Source organism: Gavialis gangeticus, unplaced genomic scaffold, assembly GCF_001723915.1.
Source record: "Gavialis gangeticus isolate Ggan-Ray unplaced genomic scaffold, GavGan_comp1, whole genome shotgun sequence".
In the NCBI taxonomy this organism is placed as follows: Eukaryota; Metazoa; Chordata; order Crocodylia; family Gavialidae; genus Gavialis; species Gavialis gangeticus.
In genome coordinates, this window is record NW_017729014.1 from 19634712 (window position 1) to 19651002 (window position 16291).

Genomic DNA, 16291 nt, shown 5'->3' on the forward strand with positions numbered 1-16291 from the left:
GGGGGGGGGGGGGGGGGCGGAACTGCAGTCTGCTCCTTCTGGTAAATCCCAATTTGAACGTGCTGTCGAGAAAAGCAAACCCAAATATTGCACTTGCCAGGTGACGGAGTAGTCGGTGTATTGCTTTCCCAAGATGCCCTGCTGTATGTGAAAGGCTGAGTTTGTTCAGCATTACTGTCACCGAACAGCTTTCATCTGTCTTTCTTTGTGTGCATCTCTCCAAAGCACTTCTGGAGCTCCCTCTCGAGTTCCCTGGGAAATAGACAGGCTCACAAGAAGCTAACCTCAGGCCTGGTTTTGTTTCCCTTGTCTCTTTCACCGGCTTTTTTTTTGTTCATCTGCCATTTTACCAGGGCCCCTGTGGTGTTAATTGCTGGTCTCTAGCTTGGCCTTTGAGCAGATCTTCCCCCAGGGCTTTCCCTGTGCTTATGTATCTGCTCTGACATTAAGCACTGCTTATTCCACATCAGGCTTAGCGTGCTCTCTGACAGGTTTTCTCTGTCAAGGTCTCCTGCTCCCAAATCTGGGGTTTTTCTTTTCTGCTTTTTATTCAGACCTTTGGATTAAAATGGGAAGTTCAGTGATCGACAAACAGTGTTCTGGGATAGAAACGCATCTGCAAGCCAACCCGGCCCCCTCTCTGCAGCTAGTCCTTGATTATGTTGGAATCGTCCTAATAATAATACTTTACTCTCCTTTAGTAAAAGCACATTGAACTGCTGTGTACTTTTCTCTCCTTCATTCTGCATTATTAGGAGTTGTCTGTTTAAAAGCCTCTCTCTTTGCCTGAGGTTTTGGGTAGACTTCCTCATCTCTTCTTCGGCTGTGGTTTACGCCAAGGAGTGATTGATTATAGAGAAGCTGCCTGTGCTATAGACTTGCACATTATGCTTCCGGGTGATGTGGCTTATTGAATACCCCAGTTCCCTTTCTCACTAAAGGAATCAGTCAGAGGGGAGGCTTAGTAGTAAAGAGCTGTTAATTAGACTTACAGCTTGATAATGGGGCAATGTTAGGGAAACCTAGAGTAATTGATGGTTTACTGAGGTTTTAGCAGCATGTGGTTTTATAATGGTTTCTAGCATCTCTAAAGAAAGAGGACAAGTGAGCAGTGGCAGGAATTCCTGACATTGCTGTTCTGTGCTGGGTGAAAGAAAACGGATGCTTAAACACCTGTAATCCCCTCTAAAGGGAATGTGGTGGGACCGCTGTGCTTTTTCAGACACCAGCACAGGAGACGTGACATAATCTAATTCTCTTCCTTAGGGGGAGCCAATGAGGATCATTTACCGCATGCGCGGGTTGCTAGGAGATGCGACTGAAGAATTCATCGAGTCTCTGGACTCCACTACAGGTAAAACCTGGGATTGGATATGGAGCCCAGGGTTTGCTCCAGAGAGCGTGGCACCATTAACCTGGCAGCGTTGAGTTCATAGTTGATTGACATCTCTTTTGCTATAGTTACCTGCTTCACTGAGAGGCTATGATCAGTTTGACAGCTCTGTAGCCCATACTGTGAATCTAGGCACTGATGTGACCCTTATCCTCATACTGCCTGTCACTTCACAAACAGTAAATGAATTTATCTCTGCAGTTCTCTTACAAGGACGATGCTAGCCCACCTTACGATGCAGATGGTGGGGAACAGAGGAGCAGAGAAACAAAGCAAGATCTTTTGTGGACTCTGCAGCCCATTTTGGTTGTGATCAGTTCTGTGTCCTGTCCAGTGCTTTAAGAAAAGCATCCCTGACTTCTGGCATTCCTGAGACACGAGAAATGGTTTTAATTGAATTCAGGTTTAAAAATTAAAGTGCTTTGGGATTTTAGAACGGTAGACAAAAAAACCCGTACACATCAAAATCCTTCCTTATTACTCGGGTTCTGATTTCTCTCAGATTTGACCTAGCTGACCATAGCAGGCATTGACAAATGTTACGTCAACCTCTGCTTTTACTTGAGTGCCTGGTGCTTACGCTCAGCTTTACAGTCTTGTTGGTAGACCTTACCCCACCAGTCGCATTGTCTTTCCTCCCTGTAGATGAAGAGGAAGACGAGGAAGAGGTTTATAAAATGGCGGGCGTGATGGCTCAGTGTGGAGGCCTGGACTGCATGCTAAACAGACTGACAGGAATCAAGGATTTCAAGCAGGGTCGACACCTCTTAACAGTGAGTCTGAGCTACCACAAGTTTTTTGCAAGGCATATCCGTGTGTGTTTAAGGCTTCTGAGTGTTTCCTTACAGTGCTGTGGATAGAAGGGGACCACTCAGCAAACCTCCCTCTTCTGCAACAGCTGGCTGCACTGCAGCTCCATCAGTAGAGCAGACCAGTGTCATTGTACCAGTTGCCTCCTTTTTCTTCTTAATCCCTCTGTTAAATTCTTCTGCCAAATCACTGACACAAATGGCAGTTGACAGGATTTGGGTCCCTGTTTGCTTGCATAGTTATTTTCTGCATGACAAAATCTGACTGGAAAATCAATCTCCCTGCAAAGGTTCACCTTTGTGGAGATGTCACGTTGTCCTTCCCCCAAAAGATTTTGGGAAGTGAACTAGATTGTCTGGAGCTTTTTGTTCCAGCTCATTCCTGCCACTTCTCTCAGGGATATTTTGTAGGATGCACTCTCTTCTTTGGTAGGTGCTGCTAAAGTTGTTCAGCTACTGTGTGAAGGTGAAAGTAAACCGTCAGCAGCTGGTCAAGCCTGAGATGAACACTTTGAATGTCATGCTGGGGACGCTGAATCTGGTAAGGACAAGTTTTAGACCACAGTGGGCTTGGAAATGGTTGTCTTTGAGCCTTCTGCAAGGAGAAAACCTGGTGACCTTGGTGTTACTGCTGCTGGGATGAAAGCTGCGCGCCAGGGTTATCGTTGTAATCTGCTGGTAGCCACAGAAACATGCATGTTGACTTAATGTCCCACATCCTTGAGACTGAGAGGCGTTTATCTGAAGAGCAACATTGCAGATAACAGAACTTTTGCCCCCATCTTATCACTCCTGTTAATCCCCTTCGGAAATGAACAGCGTCCTCTTCAAAAGATTTAACTAAGTCTCTGAAAATTACTTTTGGCTACTGTTCAGCTACCCCAAATGTCAGTCCTGCTCTCCTTCATAGCAACTAGGAGAGCTCAGGTCTGAGCTATGGGTGGTTAGCCTTGTTCTCTGTATGTTCTGCTGGTTATTTCCTGTTTAGTGGTAACTGGGACTTGATGATGAGGCTGAGCCAGTACTGCTGACAGTGATTGAGACTGTCTTTTCTGCAGGCCCTGGTGGCTGAGCAGGAAAGCAAGGACAGTGGTGGGGCAGCTGTGGCAGAACAGGTGCTTAGTATCATGGAGATTATACTGGATGAATCCAATGCAGAACCACTGAGTGAAGACAAGGTGAGTGTTCGGTGCTGGCTGGCACACAGTGGGAAATGCTGACGATAACTTAAGGCTTCTGAGTGTTTCCTTCTGTTGGTGTGTATAGAAGGGGACGTGCATAGAGATGTACAGAACCAGGAATCTTGGCCATGTTGTCAAGTGCAGTAGTTCTGGGTTGACTGATCCTTGTGGGAGGATAGACACTGAGCCAAAAGCATTGCCAGCATCTGCCAGATACTTTTAAAAGGCTCTTCTCCCCCTTGCTGTAGGTCAGATCGGTGATATTAACTGACACAGGAGGCAGCTCTTCCCTGTCCTTCAGCAGGCTTTTATACAGGTTCTGAAAATACACTTGAATATGAGTTACCAGCAACATAAGCTGTTAATTGCACCAAAACCACCAAGAAATGGAATGTATTTTGCCTCTGTTATCCCAGTGCATCTGCTAGGACTGTTAATGCTTGTCAACCAGCCCTCCTTCTGGGCTTGAGAGTAAATTGATTTGACCTGAGAACATCTCAACAGTGGTTGCAGAAAGTCAGGTGTTGATCAGAGCAGGGCGATACCTAGGGATGTGTGAAGGATTCAGCTTCCCCACAACAAGGAGAGTTCTGCCCTTGGTTGCTGGCTTGGGTTGTCATCCTGCCATCTTGCTGAAATCCGTGAGCTCTTGTTCCTCAGGATTGGGAGCGGTCAGCAAGCCACTGGAACGTGAGGGTTTCCCTGGCGCATGTAGATGAATCCTGAATGCGAATCATTCTTTCCTTTGCAGGGCAACCTCCTCCTGACTGGTGACAAGGATCAGCTGGTAATGCTGCTGGATCAGATAAACAGCACCTTTGTCCGCTCCAATCTCAGCGTCTTGCAAGGCCTATTACGCATCATCCCTTACCTGTCCTTTGGGGAAATGGAGAAAATGCAGATCCTGGTTGATCGATTCAAGCCCTATTGTAACTTTGACAAGTATGTTTAGGTTTTTTTCCCTCCTAATTTGAGCACAAAGTTATCTTTAATAAATCAAGAGCTCTGCTCGTTGTAATCTAACGCAGGGTTTCCAGGCTGGTATATAAGCTTAATATGCCATCTTTTTTTTTTTAAGGAAAAAACCCATCAAGATGAAACCATCTTTTTTTTTTTTTTTTTTTTTTAAGTGCTATATGAACCAAAAACATCTGGGAAGTGCTGGTTTGCAGGGTATTTGCAGAAGGGCACACATCTGGCTTGAGGAGGGGAATTCACTGTATAGGGCTGGATGTGATGTGTGTGTTCGTTAACAGGCAGAATGAACAGTCATACACGTTGAGTCTACAAGAGAGAGTCTTACATATATTGCTGTTCCTGTCCTCACTTAGGTACGATGAAGAACACAGTGGAGATGATAAAGTTTTCCTGGACTGTTTCTGTAAAATAGCAGCTGGCATAAAGAATAACAGCAACGGCCATCAATTGAAAGATCTCATCCTCCAGAAGGGGATTACTCAAAATGCCCTTGACTACATGAAAAAGCATATCCCTAGTGCAAAGAAGTAAGAGTTGCTTTGTATGTGGCAATTCTGTGTATCTTAGCCTTATTCCATCTTCCATCAGATGAATATTTTTTTTCCAGAGTAAGTGTTAGGAATTCTGTACTTGGGAAGAGTTTGGCTTGGTGAAACCACAGGGAGTATAATCTTGAGAAAATCCTTCAGTCACTGGTTTAGATCATCTAACAGGCTCTGTTGCCACTGAGGGCCGCATCGGAGGGACTTAAAACCAAATCTGAAGTGAACAACTGATTGGCGTGCTCTTACTATGTGCAGTGTGGGGAGGAGAGAGTGTTGACCTAATTTCATGTAATTGGACCTGAGGAAAGGTACTTTGTGCTTGATAGCTTGTTGAAGATCTCTCCCAACTATGCAGGTGGTCCAATAAAAGATATCGTCCCAAAAAATCCTTGCTGCTCACTTCGTGTAACTTAAAATCTATACCAAGTAGTTACGCTAGGGTGGGATGGATCAATCTGGACCCTTTGACTAGGTTTAAAATGTATGTGCGCGGAGTGGGGCACAGGAAGGGGACTTGATTTTCAGCCCATCTGGTGTAATCTGGACCATTGGCTGGAGTGTAGCCATCTTTTCAGCACTGGTAACTATTGTTGAGGCACTTCATGATATTTTTTACCTTTTTTGTGTAGTTTGGATGCAGACATATGGAAGAAGTTCTTATCTCGCCCTGCACTTCCCTTTATCCTGAGGCTGCTTCGAGGGCTGGCCACACAGCACCCTGCCACACAGGTGAGAGCTTCTGTCTTGGAAATGAGTCAGAGGACACATGGCTGCTTTGGTAAAGATGGCTTTATATGATGGCTACAGCTAACACAGTGTTCTTGTAGTAGCTGATTACCTGTTTTTTGTGGTTGAGTTGGAAGGCCACTTACTGTAGAGAGTCGATCTCTTTGGCAAGGCTAGTCAATTTATGCCATTGTTTAAATGGAGAAATTTTCAAAATAACTACTTTCTGGTACTGAGTGGCACAAAATTTGTTACATTTCCTTTGAAGAAATTGATGGTTGAAGACTGTGCTCTGAGAGATTCCCTTTGGCCTAACTAATGTTTTAAGTACCTGCATAGCAGTCTTGTTTCAGTTCCTAGTGCTGTCTGGTACACGGACAAAACTGCACAGTCTGGGGATGTAATTTTAGGGCGGGTGCATCACGGACGATGGCAAATGTCCAGTCTTGGGAAGCTGTGGTATTATAAAGAAGTGCTTCCTTAACATTGCTTGCAGTGGCCCACACCTGTAGCTATCGCACATCGTGGCTGTTGTGGGAAGGCTTATGTGGAAATTCAGTTCTCTTTGGGTTTTCTTTACAAGGGTGCTGTGTTTCAATCTTCTAACAGGTGCTAATAGGTACAGACTCCATTACAAACCTGCACAAACTTGAACAAGTGTCAAGCGATGAAGGGATTGGGACACTAGCTGAGAACCTGCTGGAGGCGCTAAGGGAACATCCAGAAGTGAACAAGAAGATAGACGCAGCCCGCAAGGAGACCCGTGCAGAGAAAAAGCGCATGGCCATGGCGATGAGGCAGAAGGCTTTGGGCACATTGGGCATGACGGTAAAGTTCCTCTGCACCCGTGGAGGCCAGTGCTGTCTTTATCATCTGTTCTCTTAGGGAATATGCCACTTCCTTTTCTTTGGGTTTTTATGCGACTTGGGGAGAGTGAAAGTCGTATATCAGACCCGAGGCTAGAATTCCTCTGACCCGGTGGTGCTGGTGGTGCCTGGGGAACTCCAGTTTTGGGGTCAGTGATAATGCTGCTTATTGCCTATGGGCCAAAAAGAATGGGACCCCTCCCGGTAAGGAGGAAGCAACAGTCCTTGCCCTGACTACTCGCCTTAAAGGACAGGACACACAGGATGGGGAAAGCGTATACAATATGAGAGCAAAGTCATCAGTGTGTTGGAGGCAACTGTCACATTAGCCACACAGTTTGTCTTATGTCTGCAATAGTCTCTGGTCTTGTCACCTGGTGGCCAGTGGCTTAAGAGCTTTCTATACACCGGCAGTTTCTTGTTGTAATCTAGGATGGCAGGAAATCTAAGGTACCAAACATTGTAATTCCTCCTTAATTTTGGTTGGCAACATTACTTAATAGAAAGTGAAGGGCTTCTAATTCAGCTGATAGGCTGCTGGCAGCTGTAAAACACAAAATGCTGCTTGAGTTTAATGTTCTTCCTTTCTAGTAACAAACTTGCTCTCTGACTTGGCAAGTGTGAATTCCTCTCTGGTTTCATTCTCCTAACATGCTTGACTTGCTCTCTCTTACAGACTAATGAGAAGGGCCAGGTGGTGACAAAGACTGCGCTCCTCAAACAGATGGAGGAGCTAATAGAAGAACCAGGACTGACTTGCTGTATCTGCAGAGAAGGGTATAAGTTTCAGGTATGGCATCAGGAGGGCCCTGATGTGATACAGGGAGATCCACAACTGTGTATCCACAGCTCTGTATCTAAGTGCCTGACTGAGTCATGGCATACTGCAAGACCAGGAGATTATTTTAGAGATCAATAGGGCTCTGGTGTGCTTTGGAAACAGGAAGTGCTCTCAACCTCCTTTTGCCTCTAGCCCTCCTCTAATTCTGGAGGAGGTGCTGGTTTCCAGGAAGGAGGTGTGGAGCTCCTCCTAAGTGTGTGTGGAGGATCCTCCACAGCTAATTGGTACGAAATACCCAGCCTACTTTAAACAGAAGGCATTTTCTGGTGGGCTGGTTCTGCATACAGAACAGAGGCTTAGCAGTCTGTTAGCTGGAGTGGATAGGTCCAACAGAAAAGTCTGTGCCCATCTCTTCTTGCTGTGGGGCTTCACGCTCCAGTTTCCAGTGTGGCCCTAGCTTCCTTGTTTCCATGACTCCCCTTTCCAGATGGGAAAAATGAGTTAGTTGGTAGATACTTGGAAAGCTTGTTTGACACTAATACTTTCTTATGGACATAGGGTCAATTAACTCTTGAATGGTTGGCAAGCTATTAACTGCTCACAGGCACAAGTATTTCATCTCTAATGAAGCTCTGGTTGGCCGTTACAGCCTGCGAAGGTCCTGGGGATTTACACTTTCACCAAGCGAGTTGCGCTGGAGGAGTTTGAGAACAAACCCCGGAAGCAGCAGGGCTATAGCACGGTCTCTCATTTCAACATTGTCCATTATGACTGTCACCTTGCTGCTGTGAGGTAAGATCTTCTTGCCATCCGCCAGGCCATGGCACTGGATGTTCCCTTCCGTGGTGTTTCATCAGAGCGTTTAATATCCCTTACACTATAATTTGACATGGTTGTGCTCTCCTGTTCACCCCACAGCTAAAGAACAGCCATTGTTCTCCACATTTTAATTATGGCCTCCCTTAATGCAGTTAGACATTGTGAAGCACTTGGAAGTAAAAAAGCTCTACGTGATATCCTAAATGCCGGTTGAATGGCCCTAAACAGCTACAGAATCACCGCCCTTTTGATCACTTAGACAAAATCTTATGCATCTCTAACCTATCTGCACATGGTGCCTTTTTGCCAATACAGACTAGCCCGTGGCCGGGAGGAGTGGGAAAGTGCAGCTCTGCAAAATGCCAACACCAAGTGCAATGGGCTTCTCCCAGTCTGGGGGCCTCATGTGCCGGAGTCTGCCTTCGCCACTTGCTTAGCCAGGTGAGTACCGAATGCTCCTCTTCCTGATGGCTGGTGTCCTAGGCAGGAGGTGTCTGAGGCATGCATGTTTCAGACTGCAAGCAGAAGGTGATATTACAGCCCTGTTAGCATTGAGGTTTCATTACTGATCAAAGTTCCAGATTGTAAGGCATGGCCGTAACGTGGGTTGCACTGCTATGTCATTTCGTTTTTCTCTCCTGGAGATGGATAAGGTAGAAACAGGAAAAACCAATTATCTTAGCCCCAAGCTAACTGTGAACCTGCAGCATGGCTGATAATCTGTTTCTTCTAAGAAATGAATTCCTTGACACTGTCCACCAGATGCAAATTTTGCCCCTGCCTCTTGTAACCCCCCATCAAGCACTAGTGCAACGAGGTATCTGGTGAGGAGCAGAGGGCAGCTCCGGTGGGGTTACCAGGTTGATACATCTGTGTATTGTGGCTCGTTTTTTAATCACTTCAAGGTCTTGAGTCTCCATTCTTCACTGTTTAGTGCTTGCGACTGGGCTTGAATCATCCGCAGGGGAAACTGAAGGGATGGTAAACTACTTTAATCTTCGTGCTGATGAATTCTTGTGCTCTCTGAGCAGTCTCAGAGGGAGCTAATCATGGTGGGGGCTTGCACGACAAACCTGATTGACACCAACAAGTCATTTGAATATATTGCCAAACAGCTGTCGGATGGTAATGGCTTCCAATCACTGTGGGATTCTAACCCTTGACCCGAAGCGGAAAGACTCCGTATTTCATTACCAGTGCTCTGAGCCATCTAGTCCCATCTTTCTGCATTTGTACTGTTGTGTTAGATACTAGAATTAGTTGGACCTCCAGCCTGTATCCGTTAGGGAGCCTCATCCCTGGCAGTGGGCCTCCTAGTAAGAAGGAAGTACCAACGTTTATATGCAGGAAGACCAGCCTGAATTGGATTTCCAGTTGAAGGTGAAAGACCTACGGCATTAACTGCAGATGGTTGGGTGTTTCAGCCTCCTGACTTTATTTTCTTGGTGCCCTTCTATGCTGTATCTGCACAGGTTCTGATCCATCTTGTTCGCAGCAGGCGGGATAGCTCTGTTCCCTAAGTTGGCTTAATGCATACAGTTTAATCCACCACTCTTTTTTTCCAGACACAACACTTACCTCCAGGAGTGCACGGGGCAGCGGGAACCCACCTACCAGCTCAACGTCCATGACATTAAGCTACTGTTTCTCCGCTTCGCAATGGAGCAGTCGTTCAGTGTGGACACCGGAGGAGGAGGAAGGGAGAGCAACATACACCTCATTCCATACATAATTCACACTGTGCTTTATGTCCTCAACACGTCAGTATCTGTGTGTGTCTGTCTTGGCTGTCTGTCTCCCACTAGTGACAGGGTGACTCTCAGAGCTCCAGATGATAAATACACGAACAGCTGCCATAGAGCCTCCTGTTGGGTGTCACTGTGGGTGTGGAAGCTTACCCAGCTTGCTGGGGGCAGAGGGAAATGGCAGCGGGGACAGAGATAAATCTCGCAGCAATTGTGGTCCTGTTCAGGACTGTGAAATGTGCACAGTCGCATTCCAGCTTGACACGGAGGAAGAGAGCTCACATGCAGGGTGTGTTCATGCTGCATTGTGTGCATTTCCTCCCTTACAAGAGAGGTGATTGGAAGACAGGACAACCTCTAAATGTTTTTAAAAGGGAACAGAATACACCCCTGACGCAGGTGTTAGAGGTAGTAAATATTTTGCAGCAAAACACAGCAAATTGGGATGTTCAGGGAACCTAGTGGAGAAAAGCAAAATGTGATTTACCCCCTCTTCCATTCTGTGTGTAAGCATCATTTCCGTGCTGGAGGATGGTTGGGTTACTTGAGCGAAGAGCACGCTGCCAAGGTTAAGCCATGTTTTGGAAGCAGGTGCTCAGATTTTTCTCTCTTCTTGGAAAGCAAACCAGCCAGTTTTCCTTCCAAGTTCTCATGCTGTAGCACTGTGCTGTAATGTTTGGATTGCAAGGTGCTGCAGTGAAATGCTCACTGGAATAAAAAATCTGCTTCTGTCAATAAAATGGATGGATAGATGGATTAGATTTCTTTTTTTTTTTTTTTTTTTTTTTTTTTTTTTTTTTTTTTTTTTTTTTTTACAAATCCTAAATATCAAACCCAGTTTGGCCTGGACAGCATGTCCAGCTGCACAGTGCTGTAGGCAAGCATCAGCCTAAAATGTTTCTGACTAATTGGGCTTGATGTGGTATTAGAGAGCGTGTTGCACAAAAGTAGGGTCTGCGATTTGTTGTTTCAGCAGCAAGGCCAAAGGGGGCAATATTAATTATAGATGAGGCATCTCATAGAAAACAGATGTTGAAACCTGTGCCCCTTTACTCCAAGGTTGGTCTAAATCAAATTGCAGCCTGGTTTTTCCCCTCTCCCCATCCCCTAAACTAATCAACACTTTGACTGTGTATACAATGTGTGCTTTGCTTTTAATATCTACCTGCAGAATCCACCCTGTAGTTTTCTGATCCTTTATGAGACACCAAAGTTAAGCTGTTTGTTCATCTTTGAACTCCCCTTGCCAGCACTGGAGATCCCCCTGTGACTTTTTTTTTTTTTTTTAAGACTACGAATGCATTATGCAGCTTGTTGAAATGTTTTGTTTTTGTGGGTTTTTTTTGAAAAGCAGTATTTTGTAGCTGCATACTCTCCACAGTTGCTATTAGCTGGCAAGCAGCTTCAGGACATAGCGAATGAGAAGGACGCAAGCCGTTGGACTCCTAAAGACAGTTCCCCTCTGCTGGGGATTCTCATTTTTCCATCACTGAGATGTTGGGATTGGTTGTGAATTTTACAAGAAGCTAGCAGCGTCCTCTCCCATTCTGATCAGTCACTGATCAGGTTGTAGTATTTTATGATCCATGTTTACAAGGCCTATGAATTTCTTTCTCTCAGGTTGATTGGACAGCTATAGGCAGCAATAAAGTTTATGCTTTTTTTTTCCCCCATGAGAGAGGAAAACAAATCAGTTATATTTAACTGAAGTGCATCTCAGTTTTTGGTGTAGGCCTTGATTGCTACTATAAATAAATAGCACAAGCTGATACAAAGATCCAGCCACACCAAGGTCTAGGGGTAGGCGTTGTGTGCTGCCCATAGAGTAATTATTTCAGCTCCTGGGGCTGGAGTTGCCTCCCTTTTTTTGCTTGAAAAGCCTAAAAGGCTTTTATAATAGTTGTTGCCCTCTAGTTGGGGGATGTGGACTGCCTTGTGTGAACCCCTCTGCTCTTTTGTCCGCTTAGTCTGGAGGAAACCACACTACAGAGACGGAATAAAATGCTAGTGGCTTGTGAATTGTTATACGGAAATCCATCAGAGCGCTTTAGAGTATTTACATGCAACAGCCAACTGCCTAGACTAAATGTATCCGTGCGTTTTGTATTCCAGAACCCGAGCAACTTCCAGGGAGGAGAAAAACCTCCAGAGTTTTATGGAGCATCCCAAGGAGAAATGGGTGGAGAGTGCCTACGAGGTGGATGGGCCCCATTACTACACAGTTCTGGCCCTGCACATCCTGCCCCCGGAGAAGTGGAAAGCCATGCGGGTGGAGATCCTGAAGAGGCTCTTAGTTACCTCGCACGCGCGTGCAGTGTCGCCAGGGGGAGCCAGCAGGTTGGTAATCCGGGCAATCCTGGCCTTCCATTCATTCCCACAGCTGTCTGGGGAACATACTCATGTTACCTTCACACTCGTTAGAGTTGCATAGCAACAAATGCCGGATTGAGCAAAGGAATGTTTATGTTTTGGAAGAGTCAATATTAACCCTTTCTGTATGCGTTTGTATTTAAGTCCTGAGGACACAGGAACATTTAATGATATGCCCTCATTAGGATGCACTTGGGATTGCTTGGGCTTTCTTCCATACGGTTAGCTATATTCCCTCCCCCACCCTATGAAAGAGGGCTTGAAATAGCAGTCTGCTTTGTACACTACATTCACTTCCAGAGCTTTAAGCTGTATCTAGGGTGATGGTGATGATGAGAGAATGAAGTAGGGGAGAGCTGGTGGGTTAGAGATCACATCACTTACTCAGTGCTGCCTGCTACTTAGTAGTGAGTGGGATTAACTGTATACGACAGCTCTAGCCACCCCTATCATGACTGGAGAAAATCTCTTGGAAAGGTCTGAAGGGCCTTTCCGAGACTTGATCTCCTTCCTTTTCTCCTAAAGGGGGCAGTTAAATTCAATTTGGTGCGTTACAGAACAGTCGAAAAAATGTCACTTAACTGGCACTGTTGAAGCTTTCTGGGGAAGATGCCGTACAGAAAATAGTTGTAAACAACTTGAAAGATCTTCTGGGAGGCATTCAAGTGGCACTGCCAAGCTGAGAAAAATTTGATCTAACTTCTCTCCTGCACAAAAAGAATTGCTGCTGGGGTTTGTTTTGTTTTTTAAAGCTGATACCAGCAGTATTGTAGCAACAGATGGCTGGCCATGGCTAACAGCAGATAAAATATTCCATGGGGGGGGGGCAATATTTAAATTCCAGTTTCTAAAAGGGTCATTCTTAAATAGCTTTCAGGATTACAAATAAATCTATATCTTGAGAATGGCTTTTGAGATGACTTACCAATCTTTCTTTGAATAGTTGCCCCCATAATTATGTGCACGGCAATCTGGCTGGGTTACAGTAACGTGCAACACGGCAAACATCTAAAGATAACATTTCTGATGCATTTCGATAGCGCTGAAGTGGTCTCTGAGGCTTTAAGGGGCTGTCATCCATGGTATTGATTTCTTTTTAGTTTCTGCTGTTCAAGCTAAATCAGCCCTTGATTCATGTCTTACTGTCCATTTCCCTTGTCTCTGCTCTGGAGTTCTGGGAAAACGGGCTTACTGCTGAAGGGAGACATTCTCTCGGGGGTCTGGCTTCAGCACTTCCACCTTCAAAGACAATAGGACCTGCAGTATTTCACTGCGTCTGCAGAGGAGCCTAGAAAAAATTATGGCCTTCTGTGCTTTGATATGCATCTTTTGAGTGTAATACAGCTGGGAATCCCCAGTAAAATGCCTGGTCTTTTCTTTTCCTGTGTAACTAGCGCACAATTCATAATTTCTGAGCATGTGTACAATAAAAGCCCCTCAAAATCAGCATAGCAGAAAATCTGTCCCCTCTTTCCATATCCCCAAAACCTCAGGAAGAGCCATGGTGGCTGGCTTTCCAGGCATGTCACAAGGATTCCTCAAGTGCCTCCTCTTTCCTTTCGGCCAAGAGAATGAAAATTTCAGAGACAGCCTTTCAGCAGAAAACACCCAGCCCTCTGGAAATACAAATTCAGAGATTTTACAACTTGGGAGTCCTTGCTGATTTTTTGCTTTAGGGATGGGACATAGAGGGTTTGCCTTTAAAACAGTGAAGGGCTCTCCGGGTCAAAACCAGTATCTGGAATTTCACGCCAAACTTAAAAACTAGTGAGATGTCTGGATAGAAGTGGTCCATAAACAGGACAGAGCAGAACAGATAGGCAGCTGTATTCTTTAAGTTGAAGGACTATGACTTATTTGGTCTGGAGAGCAGAAACGGAGAGGGAGATTTGACATGTCTTCAGATATGGAAAAGAACCATAAATAAGAAGGACAGTGATTCCATTACCACAGTTCACAAGTCAAGAAGTGAAGCTTTACATTGCAACAAGGGAAGTCTAGGTTGGATGTTAGGAAGAACTTCCTAACTCTGAGGGTGGCTACGCTCTGAAACAGATTAGCTGGAGGGGTTGAGGAGTCTCCATCACTGGACGTTTCCAGGTGTAGGCTAGATGAACACTTGGCTTGGATGGTCCTGGCATGAGCAGGGGGTTGGACTTGGTGTCCTCCTCTGCCATCTTGTCACTCTGGTGCCCAGCACGGTTCCTAGGGAAAAGCAGTCCTGTGCAGGCTGCGTGGCCTGAGGCTGATGAACGAAGCAGTTAATGTAAATTTTCACCCAGATTCTGGTGGCAGGTATCAACAGGTTTCTCTCTCTGCTCCCTTTAGCAAGCACAAGAGCACGAAGCTGCCCTGCTCCATGTCAAGGAGCTCTCAAAGCTGCCAAGCTGATGCCTAACCCTCCCTTCCGTGTCCGATTAGCAAAGCTAAGAACCACGTTAGCCAATTGCCATCTAACCCCTCCAGAAGCTACAATTGCCTACATGGTCAGTGGTATCAAAGGGCCCAATCCCAAGAAGCAGCGAGTTCCTGCAACTCTCTTGGATGCCCCAGCTTCAGACCCAAGGCTGAAAGAACCAGCATGACATTGAGAAGCATGTTAGAAAGTTGCCTTTGACTCCACTGGTACAAGATACCAACCAGCGGGCCACACGCATTGAGTTAGGGCTGAACCGGGAACTCCAACAAGAGAAATCTTGCAGACAAACTCTGCAGAATGCAGATGGTGTGGGAAGCTTGGGTGGGGGCGTCCTTTTGATTTCTTTGTCTTTGTTTCTGTCTCCAACCTTCATAAAATATTCATGAGAGACGCGCAGTTCCCAAAGTGTTAATGCTGAACTTGCTGGTGGAAATCCATGCATGGCTGATGAACCAGCTTACGTTAATGAAAATATAGCAGCTATTATACCAAGGAGCTGCTCCAGATGGCAGCCACATAGACTTAACCCACAAGGGCTTTTTAGTTTTCAATTAAAGGAGCAGAGTCCAATGATATTAAAACCACTTGCATGAAAAGAAATTGTCTCGACACTATGTGGCGATCGAGAATTAGCTGTGCTCTGAGCTGCTGTTCTTCCCATGGAAATTTAGTCACCTTTACTAATTGGTTTTCCTTTAAATAATTAAGCCTGGCTGCACCAGCGGGCTGCCACCTACCAAGCCACATGGGAGAGGGAAAGGGAAGATCACTTGCCCCCACCCCACACGTGGTTTCTTAGAACGGAGGTTGTAGCCCAGTATCGGTGATGAATTGCAGCTCTGTGTGTCATCCAAAGGGGTCCTTTTCTCTTGTGCTAATTTGCATCAGTGGTAGCTGAACTGATTGTGAATTCATGGCATGGAGGGTGTTAGACTCCTTTAAAGTGACCAAGAAGAAGCAGCCGGCGGTGAAGAAAGGCGGGTGAGCCTATAAGAATTTCCACAAGAAAACTGCAACCCCATTAGTGTTGGTAGGAGTTCCCACCTTGCCACCACCTGCAAGTGATTATCTCAGATTTTCTCCTTGTAAAAGCCAGTCAAAGAGGAGTTACGCCAGCCTTTGCTACTCTTGTGGTTGCATAGCAGTTCTCCAGGTAGATACTGACGTGCCCAACGCCAAATCAGGATGCCTCTTGGGACAGTTGTCGAGTTGAGGAAACTGAACCAAGATGGAAATTCCCACATTTGCTGGTGGGTTTCCATTCTGTTTCCAGAGGTGGGAGTGATGTGATCTTGGGCTGGTGGAACAGTTGGTGAGAGGTCTTCATCCCACACTGTGGAGCAAGGATGTGCTACGAAATATGTTGTCTTGAGACAGCGTAGCACACAACATGGATGCAGTTAGGACCGTGAATATAGCCACGTCTACAGGCTTCCAGGTTGAGTGCTGTTTTGTGATTGGTGTCCTTGGAGGACTCAAGTCTCTCTTTGCAAGTAACACCGTAAATGACCAACAAACTAGAAAGAACTTCTATTTCTTTGTGCATCTGAAAGCCTTTTGCATATAGTCCTTTCTCACTTGCACTGCATGGAATCAGACACGTTAAAGACGGTGTCAAACTGAGCCAGTCAAAACAGAAGGGGACTGTCGGGACCTGTC

General features: G+C 45.7%; 1 protein-coding gene and 1 long non-coding RNA gene across 2 annotated transcripts in view; one reads left to right on the forward strand and one right to left on the reverse strand.

Moving 5' to 3' along the window:
• Positions 1–16291, forward strand: part of UBR4 (ubiquitin protein ligase E3 component n-recognin 4) — a 107808-nt gene that overhangs the window by 83244 nt on the left and 8273 nt on the right. Inside the window, exons 93-105 of the mRNA XM_019511921.1 lie at positions 1267–1354; positions 2039–2166; positions 2636–2743; positions 3261–3380; positions 4135–4325; positions 4715–4888; positions 5536–5635; positions 6242–6460; positions 7175–7288; positions 7929–8071; positions 8414–8539; positions 9664–9858; positions 11956–12180. Coding sequence (XP_019367466.1) covers positions 1267–1354; positions 2039–2166; positions 2636–2743; positions 3261–3380; positions 4135–4325; positions 4715–4888; positions 5536–5635; positions 6242–6460; positions 7175–7288; positions 7929–8071; positions 8414–8539; positions 9664–9858; positions 11956–12180 — 1931 coding nt within the window. The remainder of the gene's footprint in view (positions 1–1266; positions 1355–2038; positions 2167–2635; positions 2744–3260; positions 3381–4134; positions 4326–4714; positions 4889–5535; positions 5636–6241; positions 6461–7174; positions 7289–7928; positions 8072–8413; positions 8540–9663; positions 9859–11955; positions 12181–16291) is intronic.
• The window catches only part of LOC109293816, a 20567-nt gene continuing 12821 nt past the window's right edge, over positions 8546–16291 (reverse strand). Inside the window, exon 3 of the long non-coding RNA XR_002096409.1 lies at positions 8546–8810. This is a non-coding gene — a long non-coding RNA (uncharacterized LOC109293816). The remainder of the gene's footprint in view (positions 8811–16291) is intronic.